Source organism: Accipiter gentilis, chromosome 32 (genome assembly GCF_929443795.1).
Source record: "Accipiter gentilis chromosome 32, bAccGen1.1, whole genome shotgun sequence".
NCBI lineage: Eukaryota > Metazoa > Chordata > Aves > Accipitriformes > Accipitridae > Astur > Astur gentilis.
The window spans coordinates 20,265,723-20,288,777 of NC_064911.1; the positions used below are offsets into that span (position 1 = coordinate 20,265,723).

Consider the following 23,055-nt stretch of genomic DNA (forward strand, 5'->3'; position numbering starts at 1 on the left):
TAATTGTGTTGTGAAGTCCTGCAGTAAAGCTTCATTTCTCTCACCCATTTTCAGGCTGAAGTGCCTGAAAGAGGCTTTTGTACAGCTGCAGAATTGGGCACTATTGTGGTAGATTCCTGTGAAGAGGAAGATGTAGCTAGATGATCCCTCATTCCTGCCAAAAGCTTGAATAAGTTTGAAGGGGTTAAGTGCTGGGTCATTCTTGGAAGCGACACTCCCATTCCTAAATCATTTGGATACTTTTGAAATACATTACCTAGTATCCCCCTGTGGTTTGGTTAGCACAGGAAGGACTAATTATCATTAGCCTGGTTGAAGCCAATGCTGGATAGAAACCTGAGATTGGAAATCCATGGTGAATTAGGCCTAACCTCCACTGACATCAGAACAGCTATTATAAGCTTTCCAATAGCGCTTACTGTGACCTTGCTGCTTTGCATTATAAACATCTTACACATTATTTGTAAGATATAACATGTATTAGACAGAGAACTTAGGGGGTTTTGCTATGTGTAGGGCTTATGCTAAGCAAAGTTGAATACTTTGCAATACCAATTTGTAAACAAAAAAAGCATTGTAGGCACTTGAGGATCTGTCAGGTGACATCTGCTAACTTCCAAACTATAGACTCCACAAGCTGCTCCACATAGTTATCTCTACGTAGCCTGTCCAGGTCATTTATAACTGTCGTACTGATAATGTGTATGTGATTTTGTATTCTACAAAAGCTCTGGTGTTGTGTTGTGCACTGATTTTAGTGTAAATAAGATGCTCTTTCTGGGGGCTTTTATATAGATCCTGCCCACATTATGTATTATGTTCACCAAACAGAAAGCAACAGCTTTTGGTGGCTTGTGTTTGGTTTAGTTTCTTTTTTTTGAAAGCCTCTTTCCTCCTTTTGTGATAAAATCATGTACTTCCTCTTTACATCACAGTGGTCTTTCCTCTCTGTGTTGCTGTTATCCAGGTTGCTGCTTTCTTTAGGATACAAATTACCACATCTGTCTTGGTCAGTAATGCGGCAAAGAAATGCCTCAGTTTTACTGCGTTGAGAAAGTTATCTCACAATCCTGGTTATAAACGTATCGATACATAGCCCCACAGTCTGAGGTGGGGCAAGGTATAATATTTATAATGAGTTAATGAAAAATGTGGAACCATTTGATGTGCACCTCACTCTGAGGAAATGATACTTTTTATTAGAAATTAAGCTTTTTATTAGAAATATAACCATGCTTCATAAGAAATATCTAACAGTCTTCTTCCCATATGTCTATCTTCTACTACTTTAGTGCCTATTACAAAGAAACACTGCTAAATGATATTAGAAAAGCTAGAGAGAAGTATCAAGGAGATGAACTGGCTAAGGAGCTGGCCAGGATTAAGCTTCGTATGGATAATACTGAAGTGCTGACTTCTGACATTGTCATAAACCTGCTTCTTTCTTACAGAGATATTCAGGTATGTTCCTAAAGACTAAGGAAGATTATTTTACCATGATATTTTGGCTCTTGTTTGTTCTTCTATACTTCATTGTTTGTTAAACAGTGATTCAAAGCTGACACCAAGTTGTTACATTGGTTAATAGTTTGACTTGTCTGTTGGGTCACGTAAGGGGCTTTAGGCTCTTATTTATTTTGCCTCTGAACAAGAGACACTGATTAGGTGGCTATCTGAGGTCTCTTCCTTTGTTTTTAGTCATCTTTAACCTCCTTAAAAAAAAAAAAAAAAAAGAAAAAATTTCCTACTGAAGCAAGATGTTTGCTTTTCCCTTCCTTCCCTCCCTTTCCTCCCTCACCCCCAAAGTCAGATATATTTAGAAATGAAGAAAATGCAATTGTTGTGACCATTGTATTGGCCAGAGGTCCCCAAGTTAAGAACTATCATTCAAAAAAAATCAATTTGTTTTTTAAAATATAACTGCACCTTTTTCGTTTGATTTTATTTTTTAAATGAGTTCTGCTTTTGCTAAAACACAGCCTGCTTACTGTATTTCCAACCTGACAGTCTGTGTGCTTGACATCCCTTTTAAAATATATTTTCAACAATTCTATGGAAATTTTTTTCCATCAGGAGCTAAGTTGGTTATTTCATAAGTATAAATGGGTTGTGAGAGCAGTGGGTGACCACATCATCCTGCAGTACCCAACTTTCTATTCTGAGATGTGTATTTTCCTGCACCACTTTATCCAACTTGATTTTGATTGGCTCTGGTGATCATTTGCATTCTTCTGAAAGGTCTTCTCGCTTGAGAAATGTAATCATCTCAAAACATGTTTTGAACAAACCAATTAAGTAATGTGAGGCCATTTGTGGTGTCAGTAAACCAACCTCTTCAGCAATGTATATGTGGGTTACCCCTGAGAAACCAAAATGAATGCACAACCAGCTGATATACTGCAGAATGAACTGTGCTCAAGTCTGCAATGACCTGATGAAGTGTCATTCATCAGAGGTCCTTAATGAGGCCTGAAAGAACCAGACTCATCAACTCTTCTTCCTGGTGCTGGGAGTGTGATCTATCAAACTGGCCAGAGGGGTTCAGTAATTTGGGCAGTTGCATTGATGTGAGGAAGAGGCAAGTACTGACATGGATAGACAAAATCCCCGTTTAATTCCTTATGTGGAGTTTGTGGCTTTTTCACTGATTCTTCTAGGAACAGTCACCTGAGATACTCTCTAGCAGTCATGATACATTTTAGTTTAGTGATGCTTTCCTCTGCTTTCAGTTTCTTTATTTTCTTTCTCTTTTCTTTTTTTTTTTTTAAAAAAATCTTACTAGGACTATGATGCTATGGTGAAGCTGGTAGAAACACTAGAAATGCTTCCTACCTGTGATCTGGCTGATCAACACAACATTAAATTTCATTATGCTTTTGCATTGAATCGGTAAGAATGATTGATTAAGGTCGTCCTATTTTATTGCTGTTCCATACGGGCTTATATATGAATTTATGGTGCAGATAATGTCAGATTCTTTTCCCTTTCTGCATGCACTGATATTCACCACAGTCATCTTTCCTTAATCCCATACTTCCTGTGCATGGGGGCAGCTTGTAACTTTTGAAATGGTTGTTTTCCAACAACCATCATTTTGTCAACGACCTGATGAGGGTGGATCTGTTCCAAAGGCCATCCGAGTAATTGCAAAAGAGTCCAATAATACCAATGGGTTCTTGGTCCAGCTGAGATTGTTTATGCTGAGTCACTGATTATTCTGAATGTCTTAAGGTTTAGCATAATAGAGTTATGGGTGAGTTATTAAAGTAACAGGTAACAAGCACTGCTTGATCCATGAATACACATTCGTGATACAGCTTCTTTGAAAGGCTGAAAGGTGATCTGGACCTACAGGCACATTACTAGTTTAGTAAGCACAGAAATTTTATTGAACTCTTCTAGTTTGCTACAGATTTCTGTAGTGCCTATGTATAATAGTAACTTCGTTTCTAAATAATTTATATTAAGATTGTATTGTAGAAAATAGATCTTATGCAAATGAAATCACATGTAATAATAAATGTAACTGGTTAGATGCAATCACGTGCTATTAAAAATTGCCACCTGCAATCTAACTAAAAACTAGCACAGGGCAGCGTCAGGATGGCATACATCAAAGGGATTAAGAACTTAATAATAGATCTAGAAAAACAGTTCCTTTGGCATTTTATGGAAAGTGGTAATAAGTTTGGTGCCATTTGACAGTTTCATCAGACTTAGGAGTAAATGCAAAATCATTGCTCAGAAAAATGTTGGATATCACTGTGTCAGTTCTGTGTCAAAGAACAGTCTTCTCACAGCATTTTAGACTGTGATCAATACAGAAAAAAAAATTCTCATGCAACCATGTACAAGTTCATAAATATAGGAACAAAGAATGCAGTATACACCAACAGGAAAGTTCTTAGAAAACAGTGATTTTTGAAAAGGATCTGGTGTTTTGTTAATAGGCTGAGTGATCATCTGAGTAATGCAGTGGCAAGTAGCATGAAGTGATCTTTGAAAGAATGTAGTAGTGAGTAATATAGAGTATACAGTATAAGTGTGACTGATACCATGCATAATTCTAATGTCCATGCTTTTATGAACAGCTAGCTATAGTGATGTTTTTGGAAGGCTGGATTTAAACCTATTTAAAATGCCTCGGAGTTCTGAGAAGTGAATTGATTACAATGAGAATTACTTCTGTGGGAAAAAATGTACCAGGTGCCCAAATGTCTCACAGAAAAAGATAACTAGAGCCATATTTAGAATCTTAACCCAAATTTAGATCATGACAAAGCCTTTTCAATAATAATAAGGATAAATTATTAATATTTAGATCTTGATACCAAATATATGAATATGGTTCCTACATATAATTCAGCTTATGTAGGGTTTTTGTTTTTAAGATTGGAAGTGAAGAGTGGGTATCTTGATTCTCCACTCCTGATGTCACAGACCATTAAATCTTAGCTGATTAACCATCTACTGAGTCTGTTGTTTCACTGAAGTGTATCTTTCAAAAGACCAAAATTTTGATCTGAATATATGAAGACAGAGAGAATCCATTTACATAACTTTCAGTTTGCTCTGGTATTTATCACACCCAGGGAAAGACAATTTTCTCATTAGGCTGCTTAAAAATAAAAGGAAAAAATGCACTTTCAGTATAAATTTTTTAATGTACCACACAAGGCAATATTTTAAAGTAGAAGCCAGAGTTTTGACATTTCTTTAATTAAATTATGTAAATTCTAAACCATGTTCTTGGCTCCATAATTATTATTGTTATTATTGAATATTATTGTTACTATTGAATGATACATTTTTCCACCTTTTTTCCCCAAACCCCTAAAAATTGCAGGCTTGATCTTATAAAGCTTCTGAAATTCAAGTGTCCTTAAGATATCATACTGAGAAGTGGTTTCAACAAAAAGGATTTGGCCCTATTTTTCAGAATTTTGTCCAACTTTTTATTATTTCAGGAATTTAACTCAAGATGGCTAGATTTGCCAGTAAGAATAATACTAGGGTCATGCCCTGTCCTTAGGAAAATACCCTTCTACGATGAGTTTTTAAAACTTTTTCATTTAGATGTGCATAATAAAATTGGCAAGCTCATTTACTCTTTCTGTCTTCAAATTCTTTGTATGTTGAGTAGCAGGTGAACCTCATGCCGTTAAATCTTCTGTTTCGGCAATGCCAATAGTGCCCTGGTAAGACAAGACAAAATGAATGGCTCATGAACTTTCTTTCCCCATTAACAGGCTTCGTTAAATTGATCAGCAGTATGACTATCCTTGTGTTATTGTGGGAACAATTTAAACATTCTTATGGAAAATTTTTTTCAGAAATAAATGACCGCTTTTCCATCAGTAAGAATGCAGATTTTAGCTTCTACAGGTGTTTTTTCCTTCAAGAAACAAAATGATGAAAAGAAAGTCAAAAGCTAAGACTTGAACATTTTCAGAACAAGTCCACTTAGTTTAAAATGACCACTAAAGTGTTGCTGTTAGCATCCTACTTCCATGGGATTTTTTAATCACTTATTTTTTTCTATTTTAAAAACAAATTCTTTTTAGCAAGTTTTATCAGAATCTGTTTATAAAAAATTATTTTCACTTAATATGCTATTAATTTCAGCATACCGAACAGTATTAACGTTGCTCAGTACAACTGATAGAGCCTACCAGGAAGAAAATACATCATAAGCAAAACAGAATTAGCAGCTGTAAGAATATCTGACCCTGCAGAAGTTAATGTTTGCTTAATCACGTTACGAAAGTGTACCAGAACTGTAATCGTAATCAACAGAAAAAGTTTTTCACTTATTTCCTCTTGGACTCTGTAACTGGGTTCTGCTGTCAATTAATTTCCCGTAGCATTTTCAGGTTGGTGTTATTGGAGTGCTGCACAGAGCTAGCGACGTGGCAGGCGAGTGGCAGAGGATGGCTTCTGGGGGCTTTGCTGGTGCGTCAGGTGGACACAAACCCAGTCTGAACTGCAGTTGTGTGCGGTTCTGCGTCCAAGTTAACCAGCTGTGCTAAGGAAAGGGATGGCGATGTTTTACTTCGGACTCGGCTCTGTTCCAGCCTAGCTGCATGTCTTCTGGGTCAGAGCCAGCTGGGGTCTGACCTCACTTGGATCATGAGCAAAGCAAGCCCGGGCCTGCCTGCGGAGTACTGTGCAGAAGTGTGCTAAAACAATTCCTATTATCGTACACAGGGGAGGCAGGCATTTTCATGCTGATTTCTGGTACCCTGATTCACATAGCAGGTTTTTAAGCACAGCCCCTCTCCAAGATCCTGTTTTCCTCCCTGGTTTCCATTTCAGAGCAGACCATTGAGAGAATCTTAGATCTGTCATGTCTTACGTCTAATAACGGAGGCTAATAATGGATGTTTGCAGGCTTGTGCTTATCTCCAGGCCTGGGCTATCTCAATAGGTCACCCTCCTGGCTGCTTGTTTAGAAGTCTTGGGGAGCAAAAGGCCATTCCTCTACCAGTGTCTTAAGCTAATTAATTTTGACTCCACACACAAGCAGAGCAGAGAGTGCTCTCTTCTATACAGATGCGGGTGGTAAGAAGTTGTTCCTTGTTGCCTCCCAGCTGAGATTTAGGTCTAATTGTATCTTAATTTAGGCATAGAATGGACCACATTTTTAGGTATAAGTTCAGCCCAAATGTGCAACATGAATGTTTGCAATATTTGTATTTATGGGTTTGGTTTGAAGTAAGATGCTGTGTAATTGAGGGCTGGGTGTTGGAGATGTGGATGGCTGTTTGCTTCAGTTCGTGGGTATACCTAGCCTGGGAGGCAAGCACTGTCTAAGGAGAAGATGAGGTATAGGAGCTGCCATGAAAGGATGTTCTTAAAGTTCCAGATTCTTGAAAGCTAAGAAATTTCTCAATTAAGATTGCCATTTTATTTCCTCTGTTTTAAATGCGTGTCTAACTGAAGGCTGTCTGATTTTTTCCTCGAGAGTTTTGCCTGGTGCGGTGCACTGGTATAGCTGGAGGTCTCAATATTTTGTGTTGATCTGCTTGTTAAAGACATAATAGTTCCATCTGATAAATAAATACACATTTATTATATGGCACAGCCCTCCACCCCACACATGAAGTATCATTAGTTCCTTATGGGTTCTTTCATGTTTATTGTTGCAATACCCGAGTAATATATCACCATATCATGGAGAAATAGAACAATGGTGCTTACTTACATTTACAGGTGTGGAACTAACACACAGATACATGAAGTCCACTAATTAAAGGTTCTTAGCTTGAGGTGTCTACAGTGTGGTTTTTTTCTTTTGAAGTGTAAAGCATAATGAAATGTATTTAAAAATCCCATTGTCTTCAGCAATAAATGGAAATGCACCTTTATTAATTAGCCTTCGGGCTCTCAAGCTAGCGCTCCTATGAAATGAGGACTGCATGTTTCCATGGCAAGTCTTTGGGTTGAAGGGACCTGCGTAAAGCTAGAAGACAGTCATGCAGGATGGCCTCCAGCTGTCTCAGGTGTATGGTTGTCCCTTCTTCTGTAACTCCCAGCCTTGACTCTTCCGGCATCCCAGCTCCCCAGGCAAGGGCCTCAACACCAACGGCGAATGCCAGTCCATGGCAGAACATCACACTAAAACCAGCTCTTGTACGAGATGACCAGTAGCTGTCTTTCCTTTAAACAAAAAAACCAACCAAACCAAACAAAAAACACTTAACACCCTCCCCCCACCCTTGATCACACAGTTTAATTTTACATTGGCAAGTACACGAGGCCTGAATTTCTGTTAAATTTTGAGGGTTTTGCAGTTTTAAAGAGTGTTCCTGTGTGTTGTGCCATGTTTTGCATGTCACTATGTTTGTTACTTTTGTCCACTCTGCTTTCCTGTGTGAGTTATGGCTATAGTTCATGGGACTGACTTAGGTTAATGCTGCTGGCCTTAGGACCTGGCTCTTGCCAGGTGAGCTCTTTCACGTGATGCTCTTATAGCTGAGGTCTGCCAAGTGTTTTTATTGATGAATTTCTAGATTCACACACAGAGGAGCTGGTCAATGATCCTTTTTTTGTGGAAGCTTTCACCCTGGGATTTGATGTTTTACAGAATCTGAATGTATGAACACATCCAGCTACGCCTCCAACAAGTAATTTTCCTGAATATCTAGTGCAGTGGCTGTCTTCGTTAATGAAACAAAGGTAGAAATCCTACCTGCATATATGGCATGGTGTTAAAACTGGTTCTCTAGTATTACAGCTTTTTTTCTTCCCCTCCCCGCCCCCCTTTTTTTTTTAATTTAAGACCCCCAAGATTCTTCTTAAGTGAGATGGACGAATAAAGTGATTTAATATGCTTTATTAATGTATTACATATGCATATATTCATACCTTTTGTGTTTGGAATCGCAGTATTTCGATGTTTTAAAGTACATGTGGATTAATTATAAGCAACAGTTAAATTTTTGATCCATCTGGAAAAAAAGCCAAACCGAACAAACAGTAAAAGAAGATCCTAAGGGTTTTTTTTTTTTTAAAACCTACTATTGTTTTCAACCAAGTCTTTTGCAGAAAACAATAACTGTCATATTGCATTTTTTAAAAAGGTTTCTAGGATGTCTTCTCTTATTTAATAATTTTAGAATAGAATGAACTGTTTCCTATTCTGTGTTTTGTATTGCCTCAAATAATCTAAAAGTATTGAGCAAGTCACGTGAGCAATATAAGTCAAGATCAAAGCCAATGGGACAGGAAAGTTTTGCAATCCATTTCTTTGATTTTTACTTGCTTGTAATCAGGTTAAGAGAGTAATAAAAAGGGATGTTGGTTTATTCTTTATTGCTTTGTTTCCTGTTGCTGTAGTATATATATAGTAGATAACTATAAATACCTGTACTTTATCTAATTCAATTGCTGAGTGTGCTTGTCAGCTGGCTGTTTGCTTAGGACCTACTTCACTAATTTAGGGCTGCATAGCAAAGTTTTTGATGATGTGCAGTATGCTTATGTTTGAGTATTTTCCAATTGGCCTTATTTACTAGGGCTGGAGACACCAAGTTCTGGAAGCTTGCAGATGCCAGAGTGTATGCCAAATTCTGTTCAAAACAGAGTAGACTTTAAAACCAAACTCAGCCCTGGCACGAGGCCAGAGCTGTGAAGACTTCAGTCTTTTTCTAAGGCAGTTCTATCTTCACTTATATTAAAGATGAGGGCAGAGGCAGTCACTATTATTTAACTCAGCATGCTGTATTTTAACAAGCAACATATTCCAATACAATAATAAAAAAAGGCAATTAGCAAGTGAAGGGCGTAACAGGGTGCAAGTAGAAAATCACTAGTAATTGTGAATAATAGTAGCCATAGGAAATTATTCCCATTGAAAAACACTGGGTTATTTAAAATGTTCTGTTCTGCGATTACTCAGATTTAGTAAAAAACACATCATGGGGTTCCTCATTTTATATGAGTGGCTTGCATGAAGCACCTGAAGTGTATATGAGAGGAAAAATAAAATCTGGTTTTTTTCATTGTCATATCTAACTGGAGACTTCCAAATTTAGTTCGTCTCAAGGCCCAATTTAGGGTCTTGTTTTCCTCATTCACTCTTTCAAGTTTCGAAGGTTCTACAATCAAACTGCATCCTTAGTGAAATGTGTCTTAACTCACAAATTAGTTTATTTTTTTAAGTGAGAGTGCAAGTGTAACAACTAATTCAAATTAGCTGTTGTATTCCTTAATAATTAAGAATTTTTTAAAAATCTTTTTTGCTGTAGATTTCTGTACCGTTAGTAGCAATTCAGATCACCTGCTATGGAGTCTTTAAGGCATACTTAACTAACAGTGTCCTATTTTTATATAAGGAAATTCAAAATACATATTTTATTAATTGCATATCATCACTGGAAGCAAAGGTATTGTACGTGATAATAAATGAACAAAGTATTGTATATGAAGACCAGTTATTTTATGAAAGGTAGTATTTACACTAACCAATTAAGTTGTCTCACTGACATTTCCTCTGCAATGTGACAGTGAGATCAGTTGTTTTTTTTAATCATGATATGTGCAGTAAACTATTGATAGCTGCTTCAAGGCTGAAACTGGAAGAGAAACAATATTCATATAGGAACAGAGTGGAAAAAATCAGGTTACTCTTTTTGAATGGACTATTCTACGGGGAAACACTTTCAGAATTGTTTGTTATGGTTTGATTTATTCCCTAAGCATTGCTCTTCAAGAAATCTGTTTGCTTATAGAGACCTTAAAATAATAAGAGAGGATCAAATCAATGAGTCCACATGAAATATAAAGGAAGCCAAAGGTGGATTCCCTTGAGTGAATTACTTCTCGCAGATATATGCTTTTCTATAGTATATAGTCTTCTCCAGCTAGACAGATGGAAACAAGCCATACAGGGGAAGATGTGAACAAAAAAAAGTGAAAAAAATAATTGTATCAGCTGTTACTTATGGAGCAAGCTAATTCTTGTCCCAGTGAAATCCATGCTGTTCCTTTTAACATTGTTGGACAAAGGCTTGGTTCACTGAGTGTTGTTCTGGCTCCTTAACCATGCCGATGCTTTAAAGCTGGTAAAACCAACCTGTGAAGCAGGAAGAATTTTTGGTTTAGGGGTATTTAAAACTAGGACTTCTTATAATGACTGCAGTGGAGAGAAGGATTCAGGGAAGAGAATGGATTTGAGGGGGAAGAAAGAAGATATGAAATCAAAAAGAGAGGGGAAAAAAAAGAATTTGTTTTTTTCTGTAAGGCAGTGTTTTTCCAGGTGAGAGGCTGTGATATGGATATGATTTCTGGATGATGTTTGAGAGCTGGGGAAGAGAGAAACAGCATAAGGATGGACGTATTGGCTCAGGGCATAGTTTCTTCTGGCCTAGATCTCTGACGGTGGTCAATAGCATATACCCAGGGAACAGTCTGAAGATAGGAAAATGCATAGCAATAAATCTCCCTAAGTAATCCCACTGCTTCCACCAATTTGTGGCTCAGGGACTTCATGAGACAGTGGTGGTAATTTGTGTGTTTGTCAAGTAACTTTGGGAAGGGAAAAGAAGGATAGATTTGTAAAGAGTTTCTGCTTTCTGCAAACGATGATTGATTTCTGTTTCAGTGACCTCTCTCCACTAGTACAAACTCAGAGAGAACTTGAACAAACTGAAGCAAACCTCAACATATTATTCTTGCGCTTCAGAGGGGGAGAGGCCCAGAGACCTGTGGGGGTGGTGAATGGGACAGGACTGATCTGTGGAGAGAGCGTTTCTGGTGCCATTAGCAGTTTACGAATTTTTAATCTGAGAGTGTCCCAGATCCCTTAAATATCAATAGCCATGGAGGATGCTGGGAGTACACACAAGGAAAGAGCACGAGTGCATCCGTTAGGACTTACTGCTTGTGGTGTAGCTGTTCCCCCATGGAAACAACCAAACGTGTCTCAGCAGCACATGGAGTACCTCTGGGCTTCCCAATCCAGGCCACAGTTCCGGTGACTGAAGTTGCCAAGTTACAGAACAGCAGCTTCTTTCTGAGAGGGAGAGGAAAGTGTGGAGAAGGGGGGATGGAGCAGGGAGAGACAGAAAAAATCCTGTCACAGCTTAGTAGTAGGAAGTTTTTAACTGTATCATGCTTTTTGGAAGAAGCAGTATTGCTTCATTTTGCAACTTATCCCTTGGCTTCAGGGGACAGTGTTTGAGTTGAATACCTCTTGTTATGTATAAGGATGTCTGACTCCAACCCTAGGTTAAGACAAAATATGACAGCAGGATGGGTTGGAGAGCAACAAATTAGAACGTGTGATACAAAACTGAAGTTGCACCGTAACTTAATCATGCCTCAATTCTGCTCTGTTCACTATATGCATTTCTATGCACGTGCTTAAAAATTTATTTTTATTATGTGCTAAGCTGTTTTCATCAGGTTTGTAGCCTTACAGAGTGATTCAGACAGGTAAAGGAGGCGTGGATAGTTGGGCAGGATGGGGAGACATATGAAAGAGGCTTGTGTAGGCAGGGAAGCAAGAAGACTGCTTCTGTGATTAAAGAAACATGGTAGAGAAATCATGTGGCAATGCTGCAATGAGCAAATCAGCAAATTGGCAAGTGAATCAGTGAGCAGTTTCTGGAGGAGGCAAACTGTCAGGCAAAACTAAACTGGGAGCAGAACATTGAGACTAATTTAGAGGAATTGATTAGAGGTTATAAAGGTGTCCTGCAAGACAACATTATTTTTCAGGAAAAAAACCCTCTATGTAGTCACTTCTGTCTGAAAAGCCTTAGTTTATTGAAGTTTTCTTCATAGAGAAACCATTCCATATCATTGATTGTTCTTCTCTCCATTTGATCCCCCCCCCAAATCCTAATAGTTTAGTTTCTTTTTCAAATACAACCTAGAACTATACACAGTACTGAAGATTAGTGTGCTGGCTATTTGTAAAAAGGCATCATGTTTTTAATTTTTACTCTCTGTCCATTTCCTTTTAATTCCTAGCATTTTGCTTGGCAGGGGGTAGGGGGTGGATTTGGCAGTGTTTTATTGAGCTTTAGGGTATTTTCATAATTGCCCTAGTATTTAGAAGTAACTTTAAGATCTCTTTCCTCACTAGCAGTAGCTTTTGCAGTTATTGTGTTCACATAATTTAGACTAATTTTCTCTGTTTGGTTTCCATGCAAGTTTTTGCAAGGCAAGGTTTGTAGAGAGAGAACTGAAATGTGCTAACAAAGAAACTAGTGGGGAAGAAATAGTATTATTATCAACTCTCCCAGGGCATGTGCTTTGTTTTAATATAGTTTCTAAAGAAATTGTAGTATTCTTTTTTTCTAGCTCATTTACCATTTAAAATACCTTTTGTAAAGGTAAAACTGTATTTTGAAAGAATTTTCAGGTTGTGATTAGTGATTTTAAGAACTGCTCCCCCCAAACCCAGACAAACCATGAAGAATAACTCATATTTTCACTGCACGTGTATGCAGACTTGTTTAAGGTAGGATGCATCATATCCCAGACATGGAGAGGCTAATGGATTCTATGTTGAAGAGCGCCAATGAAAAAATGCCTATTTCAAAACTGTATTTTGTTCCCAAAGTGAGTAGTTTGTGTGATACCACGAGGAACATGCGTATTTCAGTGCAAGCTGGCCTGTAACCAAGGAGCAGTAAAATAAACTAGTAGGGTCCTTTCTGTGGTAGCCTGTTGTGATTCTGCTCTAGCTTACAAAACGTCATATTCAGGGGATTTGCTTTGCAGAATCAGTCTCACCGGGAGCACCAATTTTCTCCATAAAGAGAACATTTTCTGCCTTCCTTCTCATGACTGTACATCATAACATACAGTGCTTTAGCTTTCCATCCTCAGAGAGGCTGTGGCATCTCCATCCTTGGAGGTTTAATAGATTCAGCTTTTCAGGCAAAGTCAAGGCTGCCATGGTCTAGTGTCAGGAGATGGTCCTGCTCTGAGAAGAAGATTCTTTTAGATGACCTCCAGAAGTCCCTTCCAACCCACATTTTTGTGATTCGCTCTGCTATGGCTTTAAATGGGGCTTGGGAAGGTGTGGAAGCCAATATATTTGATTTTGGGTAAGAAAAATAGAAGTCAGTGCTACAGTCCTGACGGTTTAAGGTAATATCCTTTACTCTATTAATAACACCACAGACCTCTTTCAAGACACCTTGAAACAAATTATAATTTGTCAGACATGCAGATCTGACAAAGTGTGGGGTATGAAGTAAGAGACAAAACCCTGTTTTGGTCCAGCGTAACAGGTTCTGCACATTTTCCAACAGTATATTTTCATCTTGACTTAGAGAAGTTGCTTGTAGCCCAAGTTATGTGATTTTTCTGTTGTTTTTTTCTTGGTTAGCCCTCTGGTTTTGGGATTGCTTTAGAAGGTGATAAATGTTCCCAGATTTGTAGATTATTGTAATTGATATGTTGGATTTGTATTGCCCAATGAGCATCAGATTCTCCTGCTGTGAAAAACAGAGTTTAATATAAAGGTATCTGAACTGATTTTTGTTTAATAATATCCTAGATTAGTGTATACTTGTCATTTGCTGCATTTTGTTTATTTTAATACATTTTTACTGATGATTTTTTCCTTATAACAGATAGAAGCCTTTAATTTTATTTTGAGTCCTGTAGTAGTACACTGTTTATTTAGGGCTTGGTCCTTTGAAATGCTCCTGGTATTGTATTGGTTCATCCTTTGATGTCCAGTAGTATTAATCTGCACAGTGTCTTATTTTAAGCAGGGTCTTGCTTTATGCATTGTATTTTTTCTTTAAAGTTAATCAATCAGTACATAACAACTCTCTGTATGATCATTAATATTTACCCTGTTTTCATACAAAGAAGAGTTGAGTCAAAGTTTGTCTTGTCTGGAAAGGAGTGATTTTTTTTTAAATTTTCATCTTCCATGCAAAAGTGCTGTAAGTTAGGATCTAGTTGTGTATTTCTTGTGTTTTCAGCAAGAGCTTGAACACGGGCCAACTTCTGTGACCACGTTACACGTGACCGGGGACCAGCTGGACTTAGCATTTTACGGCCAAATTTTGTTCTAAGCTCCATTTACTCAACTTTCTTTGTGTTCCTATTAACAGCAGGGAAACTTGGGTACTATTCCTGAGAGAATCTGGTTAGTTCAGAATGGGTTTGGTTAGAGCATGCTGACCTATGCAATGGATTTACCCCCACACTTTTAAACTTCTATTTATTTCTTGTAAAACTGAAGAAAGGTACTAACTTTCTCTCTTGTATGCTTATTAGAGAAGACCAATATTAATACCAGAACAACAGTCAATCTGAAGAAAAAAATGCTTTAAAAAATATTCAAGTACTTGCTGTGAAAGTTTACATTCTGCCAGTGACATCAAAGGCAGGATACAGCCTGCACAACTAGCTACAAATATGTTTAATCTTATTAGATGTTTTCCATCATCTAACGTGCACAGAAGCCTGAATTTTGCTATAGATGTCTTGTTATTGGTTTTCTTGCATCAGCTGGTTACCTAAGGAACTGAGCTGCTTTACAGTAAATATTAATCCTTTCAGAGCATGCAAATAATAAATTTACCAGAAACCATCATCTGCTACTGGTATTGCTGACAAAGTAATTGTAGGACTTGTAAGCCTGTTCCTGCATACCTAGGTGGGGATCAGAAAATTGTAAACAGTTCTGAAAAGGGGTGGGTAAATATTTTAAATCTCTCTGGTGATTAAAAAATGACTTGAAGAGGCTATTAAACTTTTAAGCTGTGTTTGCATTACTCTTGCAAATAGACTTTTTTTTTTCTAAGCGACTTTTTGCAGTAAACAGTGAATTCTAAACTTACAAAACCAGCAAGGTAAAGGGAGGCAAAAATTCTGATGTGTTTAATAATAATAATGAGTGGAAATGTTATTTAATCACTGATTTCTTACCAATATGATTGTTAAATATTTGTGAAAAGAAGCTGTATGACAGCTGTTTGTTCTCCAAATTTTTCTCTAATTTGAAGAATTTTAATTAAGAAAGAAATACAGTTCAGTTCTGCCCTTTTATTCTTGTTGTAGTTCAAAGGCCCCATATTGAGCTCCATCATTCTTTTGCCTAAATAGGATTGACCTGGCTTCTCCTGTACTTAGTCAGTATTGCTTGGTATTGGCTCTGGATCCTCTGGATTCAAGATTACAAATCTTGGGCATAGCTGAATGAGCTGTCAGCTCGAATGCTGAAAATAGCCAGTTTTGTTCAGTGTTGTCGGGAATGAACACTGAACAAGCACTTGTTTCTCATTGCAGGATGTGCAGAGTCTGTCTGCTTACACAGGGAGAAATCAAGTCAGATGGCAGATTTTTTCATAGAGGAGTTCTGGGCTTAAATCAGTTCTTCTGTGAGCTAGAAGTAGAGTCCCATGATAGGAGAATACATTTGGTTTTTATCAATCAACCAACAATCATACATTAGTCTAAATAAAGTCAAGTCCGTATGTAGTAATGATGGATGGGTTGTGGGATAGATGGGGGATAATGTTATTCCACTACCTTGCAGTAACTGTTTCAGATCTGAACTCATTTAATTTATTCTCTGTATGTGATTTCAGAAGAAATAATGCAGGTGACAGAGAGAAGGCACTACAAGTTATGCTTCAAGTCCTGCAGACATGTGATCACCCTGCTCCAGATATGTTTTGCTTATGTGGGAGGATCTACAAGGATATGTTTCTTGATTCTGACTGTAAAGATACCAACAGTCGCGATCATGCCATTGAATGGTAACAGAAGAAAACCAAAAATACCTATTTAAAAATGTTTTCAGACTTTTACTTCTGGTTATGAAAAGCAGGGCTGTACGAATTGGATCAATTGTTCTACTTGCCTCTTTTTTCAGGGTCCTGTTTGAGTAATTGGTTTACTGAGCACCAGATCTTTGGATATGTGTTTCCTTGCTTCTCTTTATAGACTATCATGAATATAGAATATTACACTTAGTTTGTTGGGGAGGGGACAATGATTCACCCATGTGTTTGTAGAGAAAATACACGATCTGCTTCAAGGCCAAAATGATGTGCAAGTGAGATCATGGGACTTATGTTGGTCATCTGTGCAAGGATGGTTTCCACACTGGATCCCCAGGAAATGCAGTGATCTACTCTATATATGGAAAAATATTGATAAACTGCACTATGAATTTTCTTAAGACAGTAAGGCATGCATGTGCGCACAGGCTGTCACTGACATACTGTTCACATAGGTATGTTTGTATAATCATATAAATACTGCTGAGTACAATAATGTTAGCAATATTGGTTTGTACTGTACCTGTGAAATACTCCTCTCTCTCTCTCTTTTCCCCCTAAATCACCTCAACATGGTTAGTGCAACACTGATAGGTAGTAGTGAACTCACAAGCTTCAGATGGATCTCTTCATCCTGCACCAGCTAGTGGTGTGCATTCAGCCTTTATCAGCTGTGTCTCAGTTGCCTTTAATGAATGTGAAGCTCTAAAAGAAAGGTCCTGGAGCCTTTTTTTAAAACTTGCACTGAAGACTAGTATTTTTGTTGCTTTTCCCATATGAATAATATAATAAAATTAGGTTCTGTTGGATTTAAGAGTTTTGTAGTAACCAGTGTGCAGTAACCAGTAACCAAAACTACACAAGGTGGCAGGACATAAAACTAAGCAGTTTTTCTTTCTCACCATAAGACAAAAAGCTACTTTTTTTTTTCAAGTGCTTTTTGCAAGGGGTGCCATTGGTCCCAACTAGCCATATAGTCCTTACAGTAAATTAATAGCTTAAAATACTTAGCAAAACTTTGCAGTATTTCAGTTTGCCTATACAGTGAGATGTGAGCTCTTGACTCTTCTCTGCAGGTATCGCAAAGGATTTGAACTCCAGTCAACTCTGTATTCTGGAATTAACCTTGCAGTTTTGCTACTTGTTGCAGGACAGCAGTTTGAAAGCTCAATGGAACTGAGAAAAATAGGTAAATATCCACACACAGTGCCACAGACAAGTTTTCTGCCTCTCCCCCGTGAAGAAAACAAAAGGCTTAGTGATGGGTTGCATAGACAGAAACGTGGTTCAGGCTTTTTAGTAGCGGGTCCTGGATGGCAGTCTAAACCACAGGGATCTTGAAGGACCCTTTTTCTCCTTGTTGCCTTGGAGTAGCTTTCTAGTAACTTGGCCCATCTAAAGGGTCCCAGAGATGGGAGAGGAACGAGGAAGGACCAACTTCAGCACCATCTGTAAACTGCCTTTACTTCATCACGGAGATTATCCTATTGCATAGCAACAGGTGACAAAGACAGGGTGTGACACTGTGTGGCCCAGCTCCCCTCAGGGATGCCAGGGAAGGATCTAGAGGGTTTCTGTTGTCCCTGAACTGAGGGATCCACAGGAAGTATCACCTGGAAGGATCTACTAGCACAGTAACTTGTTGCCTACCTAGATTCACATCTTCCATGTAGGTGCTAACTAAAATGACCACTATACATCTATAAGGAAATCATATGATAGAAACAGGTACACAGTTCTTCCTAGAAAGACAAGAGTTGAAAATTGTATTTGGAATCAGATCCTGTCTGAAACGCATACTTGAACCTTAAAGGGGGAGAATGCAAAGGTGGCTTTAAATCATTCCCCTGATCTTGCTCTGGGGTGGACTTGTGTAAGCCTCTAGCCATGGATCTCTTGCAGTAGATGCAGATCTCGAGGACACAGAGATGCACAGCTTACACTGAGAATCAGGAGGCCGATAGCCCAGACAGGTAGCACAAGAGGTTTTTCATCACCCTGTGTGGTAGGAGTTCTGACTGTCTGAACTGTATTGGGGATGTTATTTGCAGACCCAGCCTCTGTGTTGGGAATGTTTTATTTCTGAAGAAAACTTGCTCCGCTTTATCACTAATGCTTAATCAAGTCTTATTAGTCTTTTACTGATAGACCATCACTAAAAACCCCCACTTATTAGTGTTTCATTGATAGAAAAATATGTTTTTTAATTGAAATTTTACAGGTGTACGGTTAAACAGTTTATTGGGAAGAAAAGGAAGCCTAGAAAAAATGAACAACTACTGGGATGTGGGACAGTTCTTCAGCGTGAGCATGCTGGCTAATGATGTTGCTAAAGCAGTACAAGCAGCAGAGAAACTTTTTAAGCTGAAACCTCCAGTGTGGTATGTGGTAGAAGGCTGTAGCTCAAGTACCCAACTATGGGGAGAGACACAAATTAAAAACATCTTGTAGTCACTTGGATAACTTAGCTGGATTTTTGCATCTCGGATTGTTTGTAACTCTGACTTTATACTCTTTTATTTTGGGAAGGAAGGGGGAAGGTAAGAAATTAAGTTGCCCATCGTTGTTGGGTTTATACCCCATTGAAGTACATCTTTTATAAGAAATCATTTGGAAATTAGTGATGATTCCTTGTGAAACAATCATGAAAAGACTGGGAAACCATTCTTTTCAGAGTTTAGCTAGCTGCTGCTTCCCTCCCCCACCATCTTCTAGCTCATAATATCCTGTCTAATCACTATGTAACTACTCACGTAACTATAGCCTTTTGCAAAAAGATATTGTTCATAAACATCCATGTGAGCTTATGACTTAAGGTTTTGACTAAACTTGCTATTCTTTCCAGAAATCTGTAAAAATCAACACCATAATTTCCATTATGGTAGCTTTTAAAGTACATTTCATTTTGCAGTTAATTTTTTGGATGTATAGGTTAGTTACGTGGTTTTAGAATCTGGTCAAATTTTGTTTTCTCTCTGTTAACTCACTAATTCAATACATTCTAGGTACTTGAAATCATTAGTTCAGAATCTGATGTTAATCCAGCGTTTCAAGAAACTCACCATAGAACATTCTCCTAGACAAGAAAAATTGACTTTCTGGCTAGATATAATTTTTGAGGCAACGAAAGAAACAACTAATGGACTGAGATTTCCAGTAAGACTTTATGTCCAAACAAGTTTTGTATGTCTTATGTTTCTGGATAGGATATAACAAGAACTGGAAGACTCCAAATGCAATACTTACATACTTAACTGCCTGTTATTTCATTGCATGAGCCAAACCCCTGTATTCTGCTAATCTTTACTAAAAACATTTAACCCACCATCCTAAAAGCGTTCTAAGAAATACTTTTAAGTCTCCTACAACAAATTGTGGTGATACTGTTTTGTTGTGCATAGGAACACAGCCTCTTCCTGCCTTGTCTTGCCCTTCTCTCTCCCCCTGGAAATTTTTTAGGCCCTACTTTGAGATTACCCATTGTCTATATCAGAGCATCTGAAGATACTGTTGTGTATTAGCTGCTGGTTCATTAAGGAAAAACGTTCTCTCTCTTCAGGTTTTGGTGATAGAACCAACTAAAGTCTACCAGCCTGCATATGTTTCAATCAACAATGAAGCAGATGAAAGATCTCTCTCTTTGTGGCATGTCTCTCCCACTGAAATGGTAAAACTACCAGCAGATGTGTTTCACGTATTCTGATTCATTGTGCTTAAAGTCACTTTTTTTACATGTAGATTTTGGAATGCTTTACAATTATTTAAGGTTTGCTACATTTCTGTGAAGCACAAGCCTCAATATCTCTTTTGTGCAGATATGACAGTTGACTTTTTACAGAGAAATAAAAGGAGGTATTACGATTAGAACTCAAGTGGTTTTGACCTCTAGTTAAGATTTCTCTTATCTTGACCAAGTTTCTTAGAAGTGCTTGGATTCTTTGCTCTCCTAATAATATTTCTCATTAGAATTGCATGATTTTTATTAAGATGCAGCTCAAAGCTAGATAAAAAGTAACGATAGAGCCCAGTATTGTGTTTAACGTTTTAGAAATTTTAAAGTTTTACAGTTATAAGATTAGAAACTAGAAAAAATGGCAGCCTGCGACAAATAAGTGTCAAAAGGTGTCTTGGATTATTGGATAAGGCACAGGAGATTAGGGAGTAGGCACAGTTATGGATAGTGTAATCTTTTGTAAGTGAGAAATAATTTCAGTTTTGCATTGAAAGACCTGAAATCTGAAATGTATTTCACCACCCCTTTTTAATATCAGAACAATGTAGGTGGAGAAGAGACTAAAAATGTAGAGAGGCAAAGCATAGAAAAGTAGTATGTTAGAGCAAGAGAAGAGAATTACCTGGATCTGTTGTGAACTTCTTTTCCAGTACACTGTTCTACTTCACTGCTTCAAGTGAATGTGTCTGACATAACTTTGCTTCATGGATCAAGTTCTTGGTGCATATCTGGCAGTGCAAATTAAGATCCAGCTATTAGCTAGAGATCTATGGAGGGCTACAGTCCTAGGCACAGGCTGTCCTTCCTCTGTTTTGCCTCCAGTGTTCTTCCTCCCTGGGCCAAAGCTGTTGGCTCAATACCTCTTAGGGAGATGTATGAAGTTTCCTTTTCCTTCAAGCCTACATAAGAGTAGGGCATAGTATGCTCCATGTTTAATATGAAATGTTGATGTATTGAGTCAAAAGATAATGTTTGGTAAGTTATACTTCAAGATTTATTCTTCAAATTTAACTTTACATGAGGAAATGTAGCCTTTACTTCCACTCTGTGCCATTTATATTCATTTTTCCTGAAGTGAGTAAAACAGCAATGTATGGCCTTTCTTTACCTATACATCAATCTTATTTGAAATTTGGGGGGCAAGAAAGAAAGAAAGGAGGAGAGACATGTTGAAAAAACTTTATTTTGTTTACCATGCTGTGACTTTGTTTTCAATAGTAAGTCAAGGTTAAACTGTGGTTGATTACAGCTCTTTGTTCTTTACAGAAACAGATTCACGAATGGAATTTTACAGCCACTTCCATTAGGGGAATAAGGTTGGTATGTCAGAAAACAGTTAAGTGTTTTTTTTTGTTTATTTTTTATTTTTCCATTCAGTGGGAAACCTGGATTCTGCCTTAAATCTCTGCTTTGCATTGCCAATTATAAAAGCTTGTTCTGTCAAACCTGCCTTGAAATGTCAACACAGAAGAGTTTGCCTTTCCATGCATGGGCAGAGCTGTACATTTCTCATAGGAACTCTCATGTAAGGGAGGTGTGTGTGTGGGTGTATTCTCTGGTAGACTTCCCTGTTTTCAATTGTGTACCTGCTTTTTATATATTTTTTCAGTGAATTTATTGCCATCTCTGCATTTAAAAACACAGAGAACAGAAGGAAAGAAGAGCCCTTACCTCTTCTTGCTTCCTTCCATAACTAAAAGAACAGTTTGTCTGTTTTCTTTTAAGAAAAGGAAACCATGGTATTTATTTTCTGTTTGGGATTCAGAAATGCTTCTGATATGGCTCTATATAAAACCTACTAGCTAAAACTTGGATTATTAGAGAAATGTTAAATAAGGCATGGACATAGCTTGTGCTAAGGAAAGAATTCTTGAGCTGGAAGGAGACTGCTAGTTGAGTTTCTCAAGGGCTAGCCTTTAAATAGTTAAAGTAGTTCCATTTGTGATGTCTAGGTTAATGGCAACTCTAGTCACCAAGTAAATGGGTCCAAATACTAGTACAAAAGAAGATCAGAATATTGTACAGAAGGAACAGGATTGTTCTGAGAACTGAAAGGATAGAAAAGAATCACATTTGGTATTAACAACTGCAAAATACATTACTACATTTAGAAGCTAGCTTTTATGTCTTAAGTTGGGCTACTTTGCTGCCAGAGAGGTGAGAGACAGAGCACCAGGAGAGAAAACAAAATGCGACCTATCTGTACAGCCTGGCAGCGTGTCTGTGGCATTCTTGCTCTCTGTCTGCATTATGCAGGCTGCAGCTGAGACCCAGAGGAGCTGTAAGCACATGGAATGTGAGGTGGGCTTTTGCCTTCTTCCAGAGTTCATGAGTCACTGCGTTGGTGGGTCAGACCTTTCTAGGGATGTAAATGGCTTTTGGCTGGGGCCACTTGTGTGAGTGCATAAACTTAAGGGCTTGAAAAGCTTTGATTCCACTACAGGCATAAATTCAGATACCTATTGAGTTCTGTAGTTCTCAAACAGAGGGTTTCTGGGCTGTGATTTTGACTATAAGCACCTAAGTTTTAGGTCCTAAGTTTGTCTTCTCTGAACTTGTATAATTTGCTTACCCAAATAAGCTCAATGAAAAAACATTTCTCTGAATAAAGTGAGTGATGATTGCTATGAAAGCCTATGGTTGTGGATTTGGACATAGATTCTACCATAACTTCAGTATTTTCTTCTAAAACAAGCAGGTTTTTGTTTAAATGAATTCAATGTGATGTTTTATGTTACTACTCTAATGGAATGTGAGTGGATGTGAAGTTGTCACTACTGAAGTCTGTGCAGCTGATTGAGCATAACTCAGCATAATGTTTCTGAAACATATTAATTACCTTCAGTCAACACATTGCATAGAAATTAATCTTTGAGAAAGATAAGTTTTAATTAAGTAGAAGCAAGCAGTTCATTTGCTTTGATTCTTAATCACTGCTGGGGATTACAAAGCTCAAAGAGGCAATGTTTTGAAACTTAGTGGAATTAGATGTTTGCTTTGTATCTGACAAATTACAATTCCTAAGCTTTTGAAATTGCATTAGCATCAGTAAAAAAAAAA

At 37.7% G+C, this 23,055-nt stretch overlaps 1 protein-coding gene across 1 annotated transcript in view; it reads left to right on the forward strand.

Annotated features, from left to right (window-relative positions):
- The window catches only part of MAP3K15 (mitogen-activated protein kinase kinase kinase 15), a 90,854-nt gene that overhangs the window by 36,434 nt on the left and 31,365 nt on the right, over positions 1 to 23,055 (forward strand). Inside the window, exons 5-12 of the mRNA XM_049834834.1 lie at positions 1,293 to 1,461; positions 2,783 to 2,889; positions 16,068 to 16,238; positions 17,339 to 17,451; positions 18,484 to 18,643; positions 19,268 to 19,418; positions 19,822 to 19,929; positions 21,262 to 21,311. Coding sequence (XP_049690791.1) covers positions 1,293 to 1,461; positions 2,783 to 2,889; positions 16,068 to 16,238; positions 17,339 to 17,451; positions 18,484 to 18,643; positions 19,268 to 19,418; positions 19,822 to 19,929; positions 21,262 to 21,311 — 1,029 coding nt within the window. The remainder of the gene's footprint in view (positions 1 to 1,292; positions 1,462 to 2,782; positions 2,890 to 16,067; positions 16,239 to 17,338; positions 17,452 to 18,483; positions 18,644 to 19,267; positions 19,419 to 19,821; positions 19,930 to 21,261; positions 21,312 to 23,055) is intronic.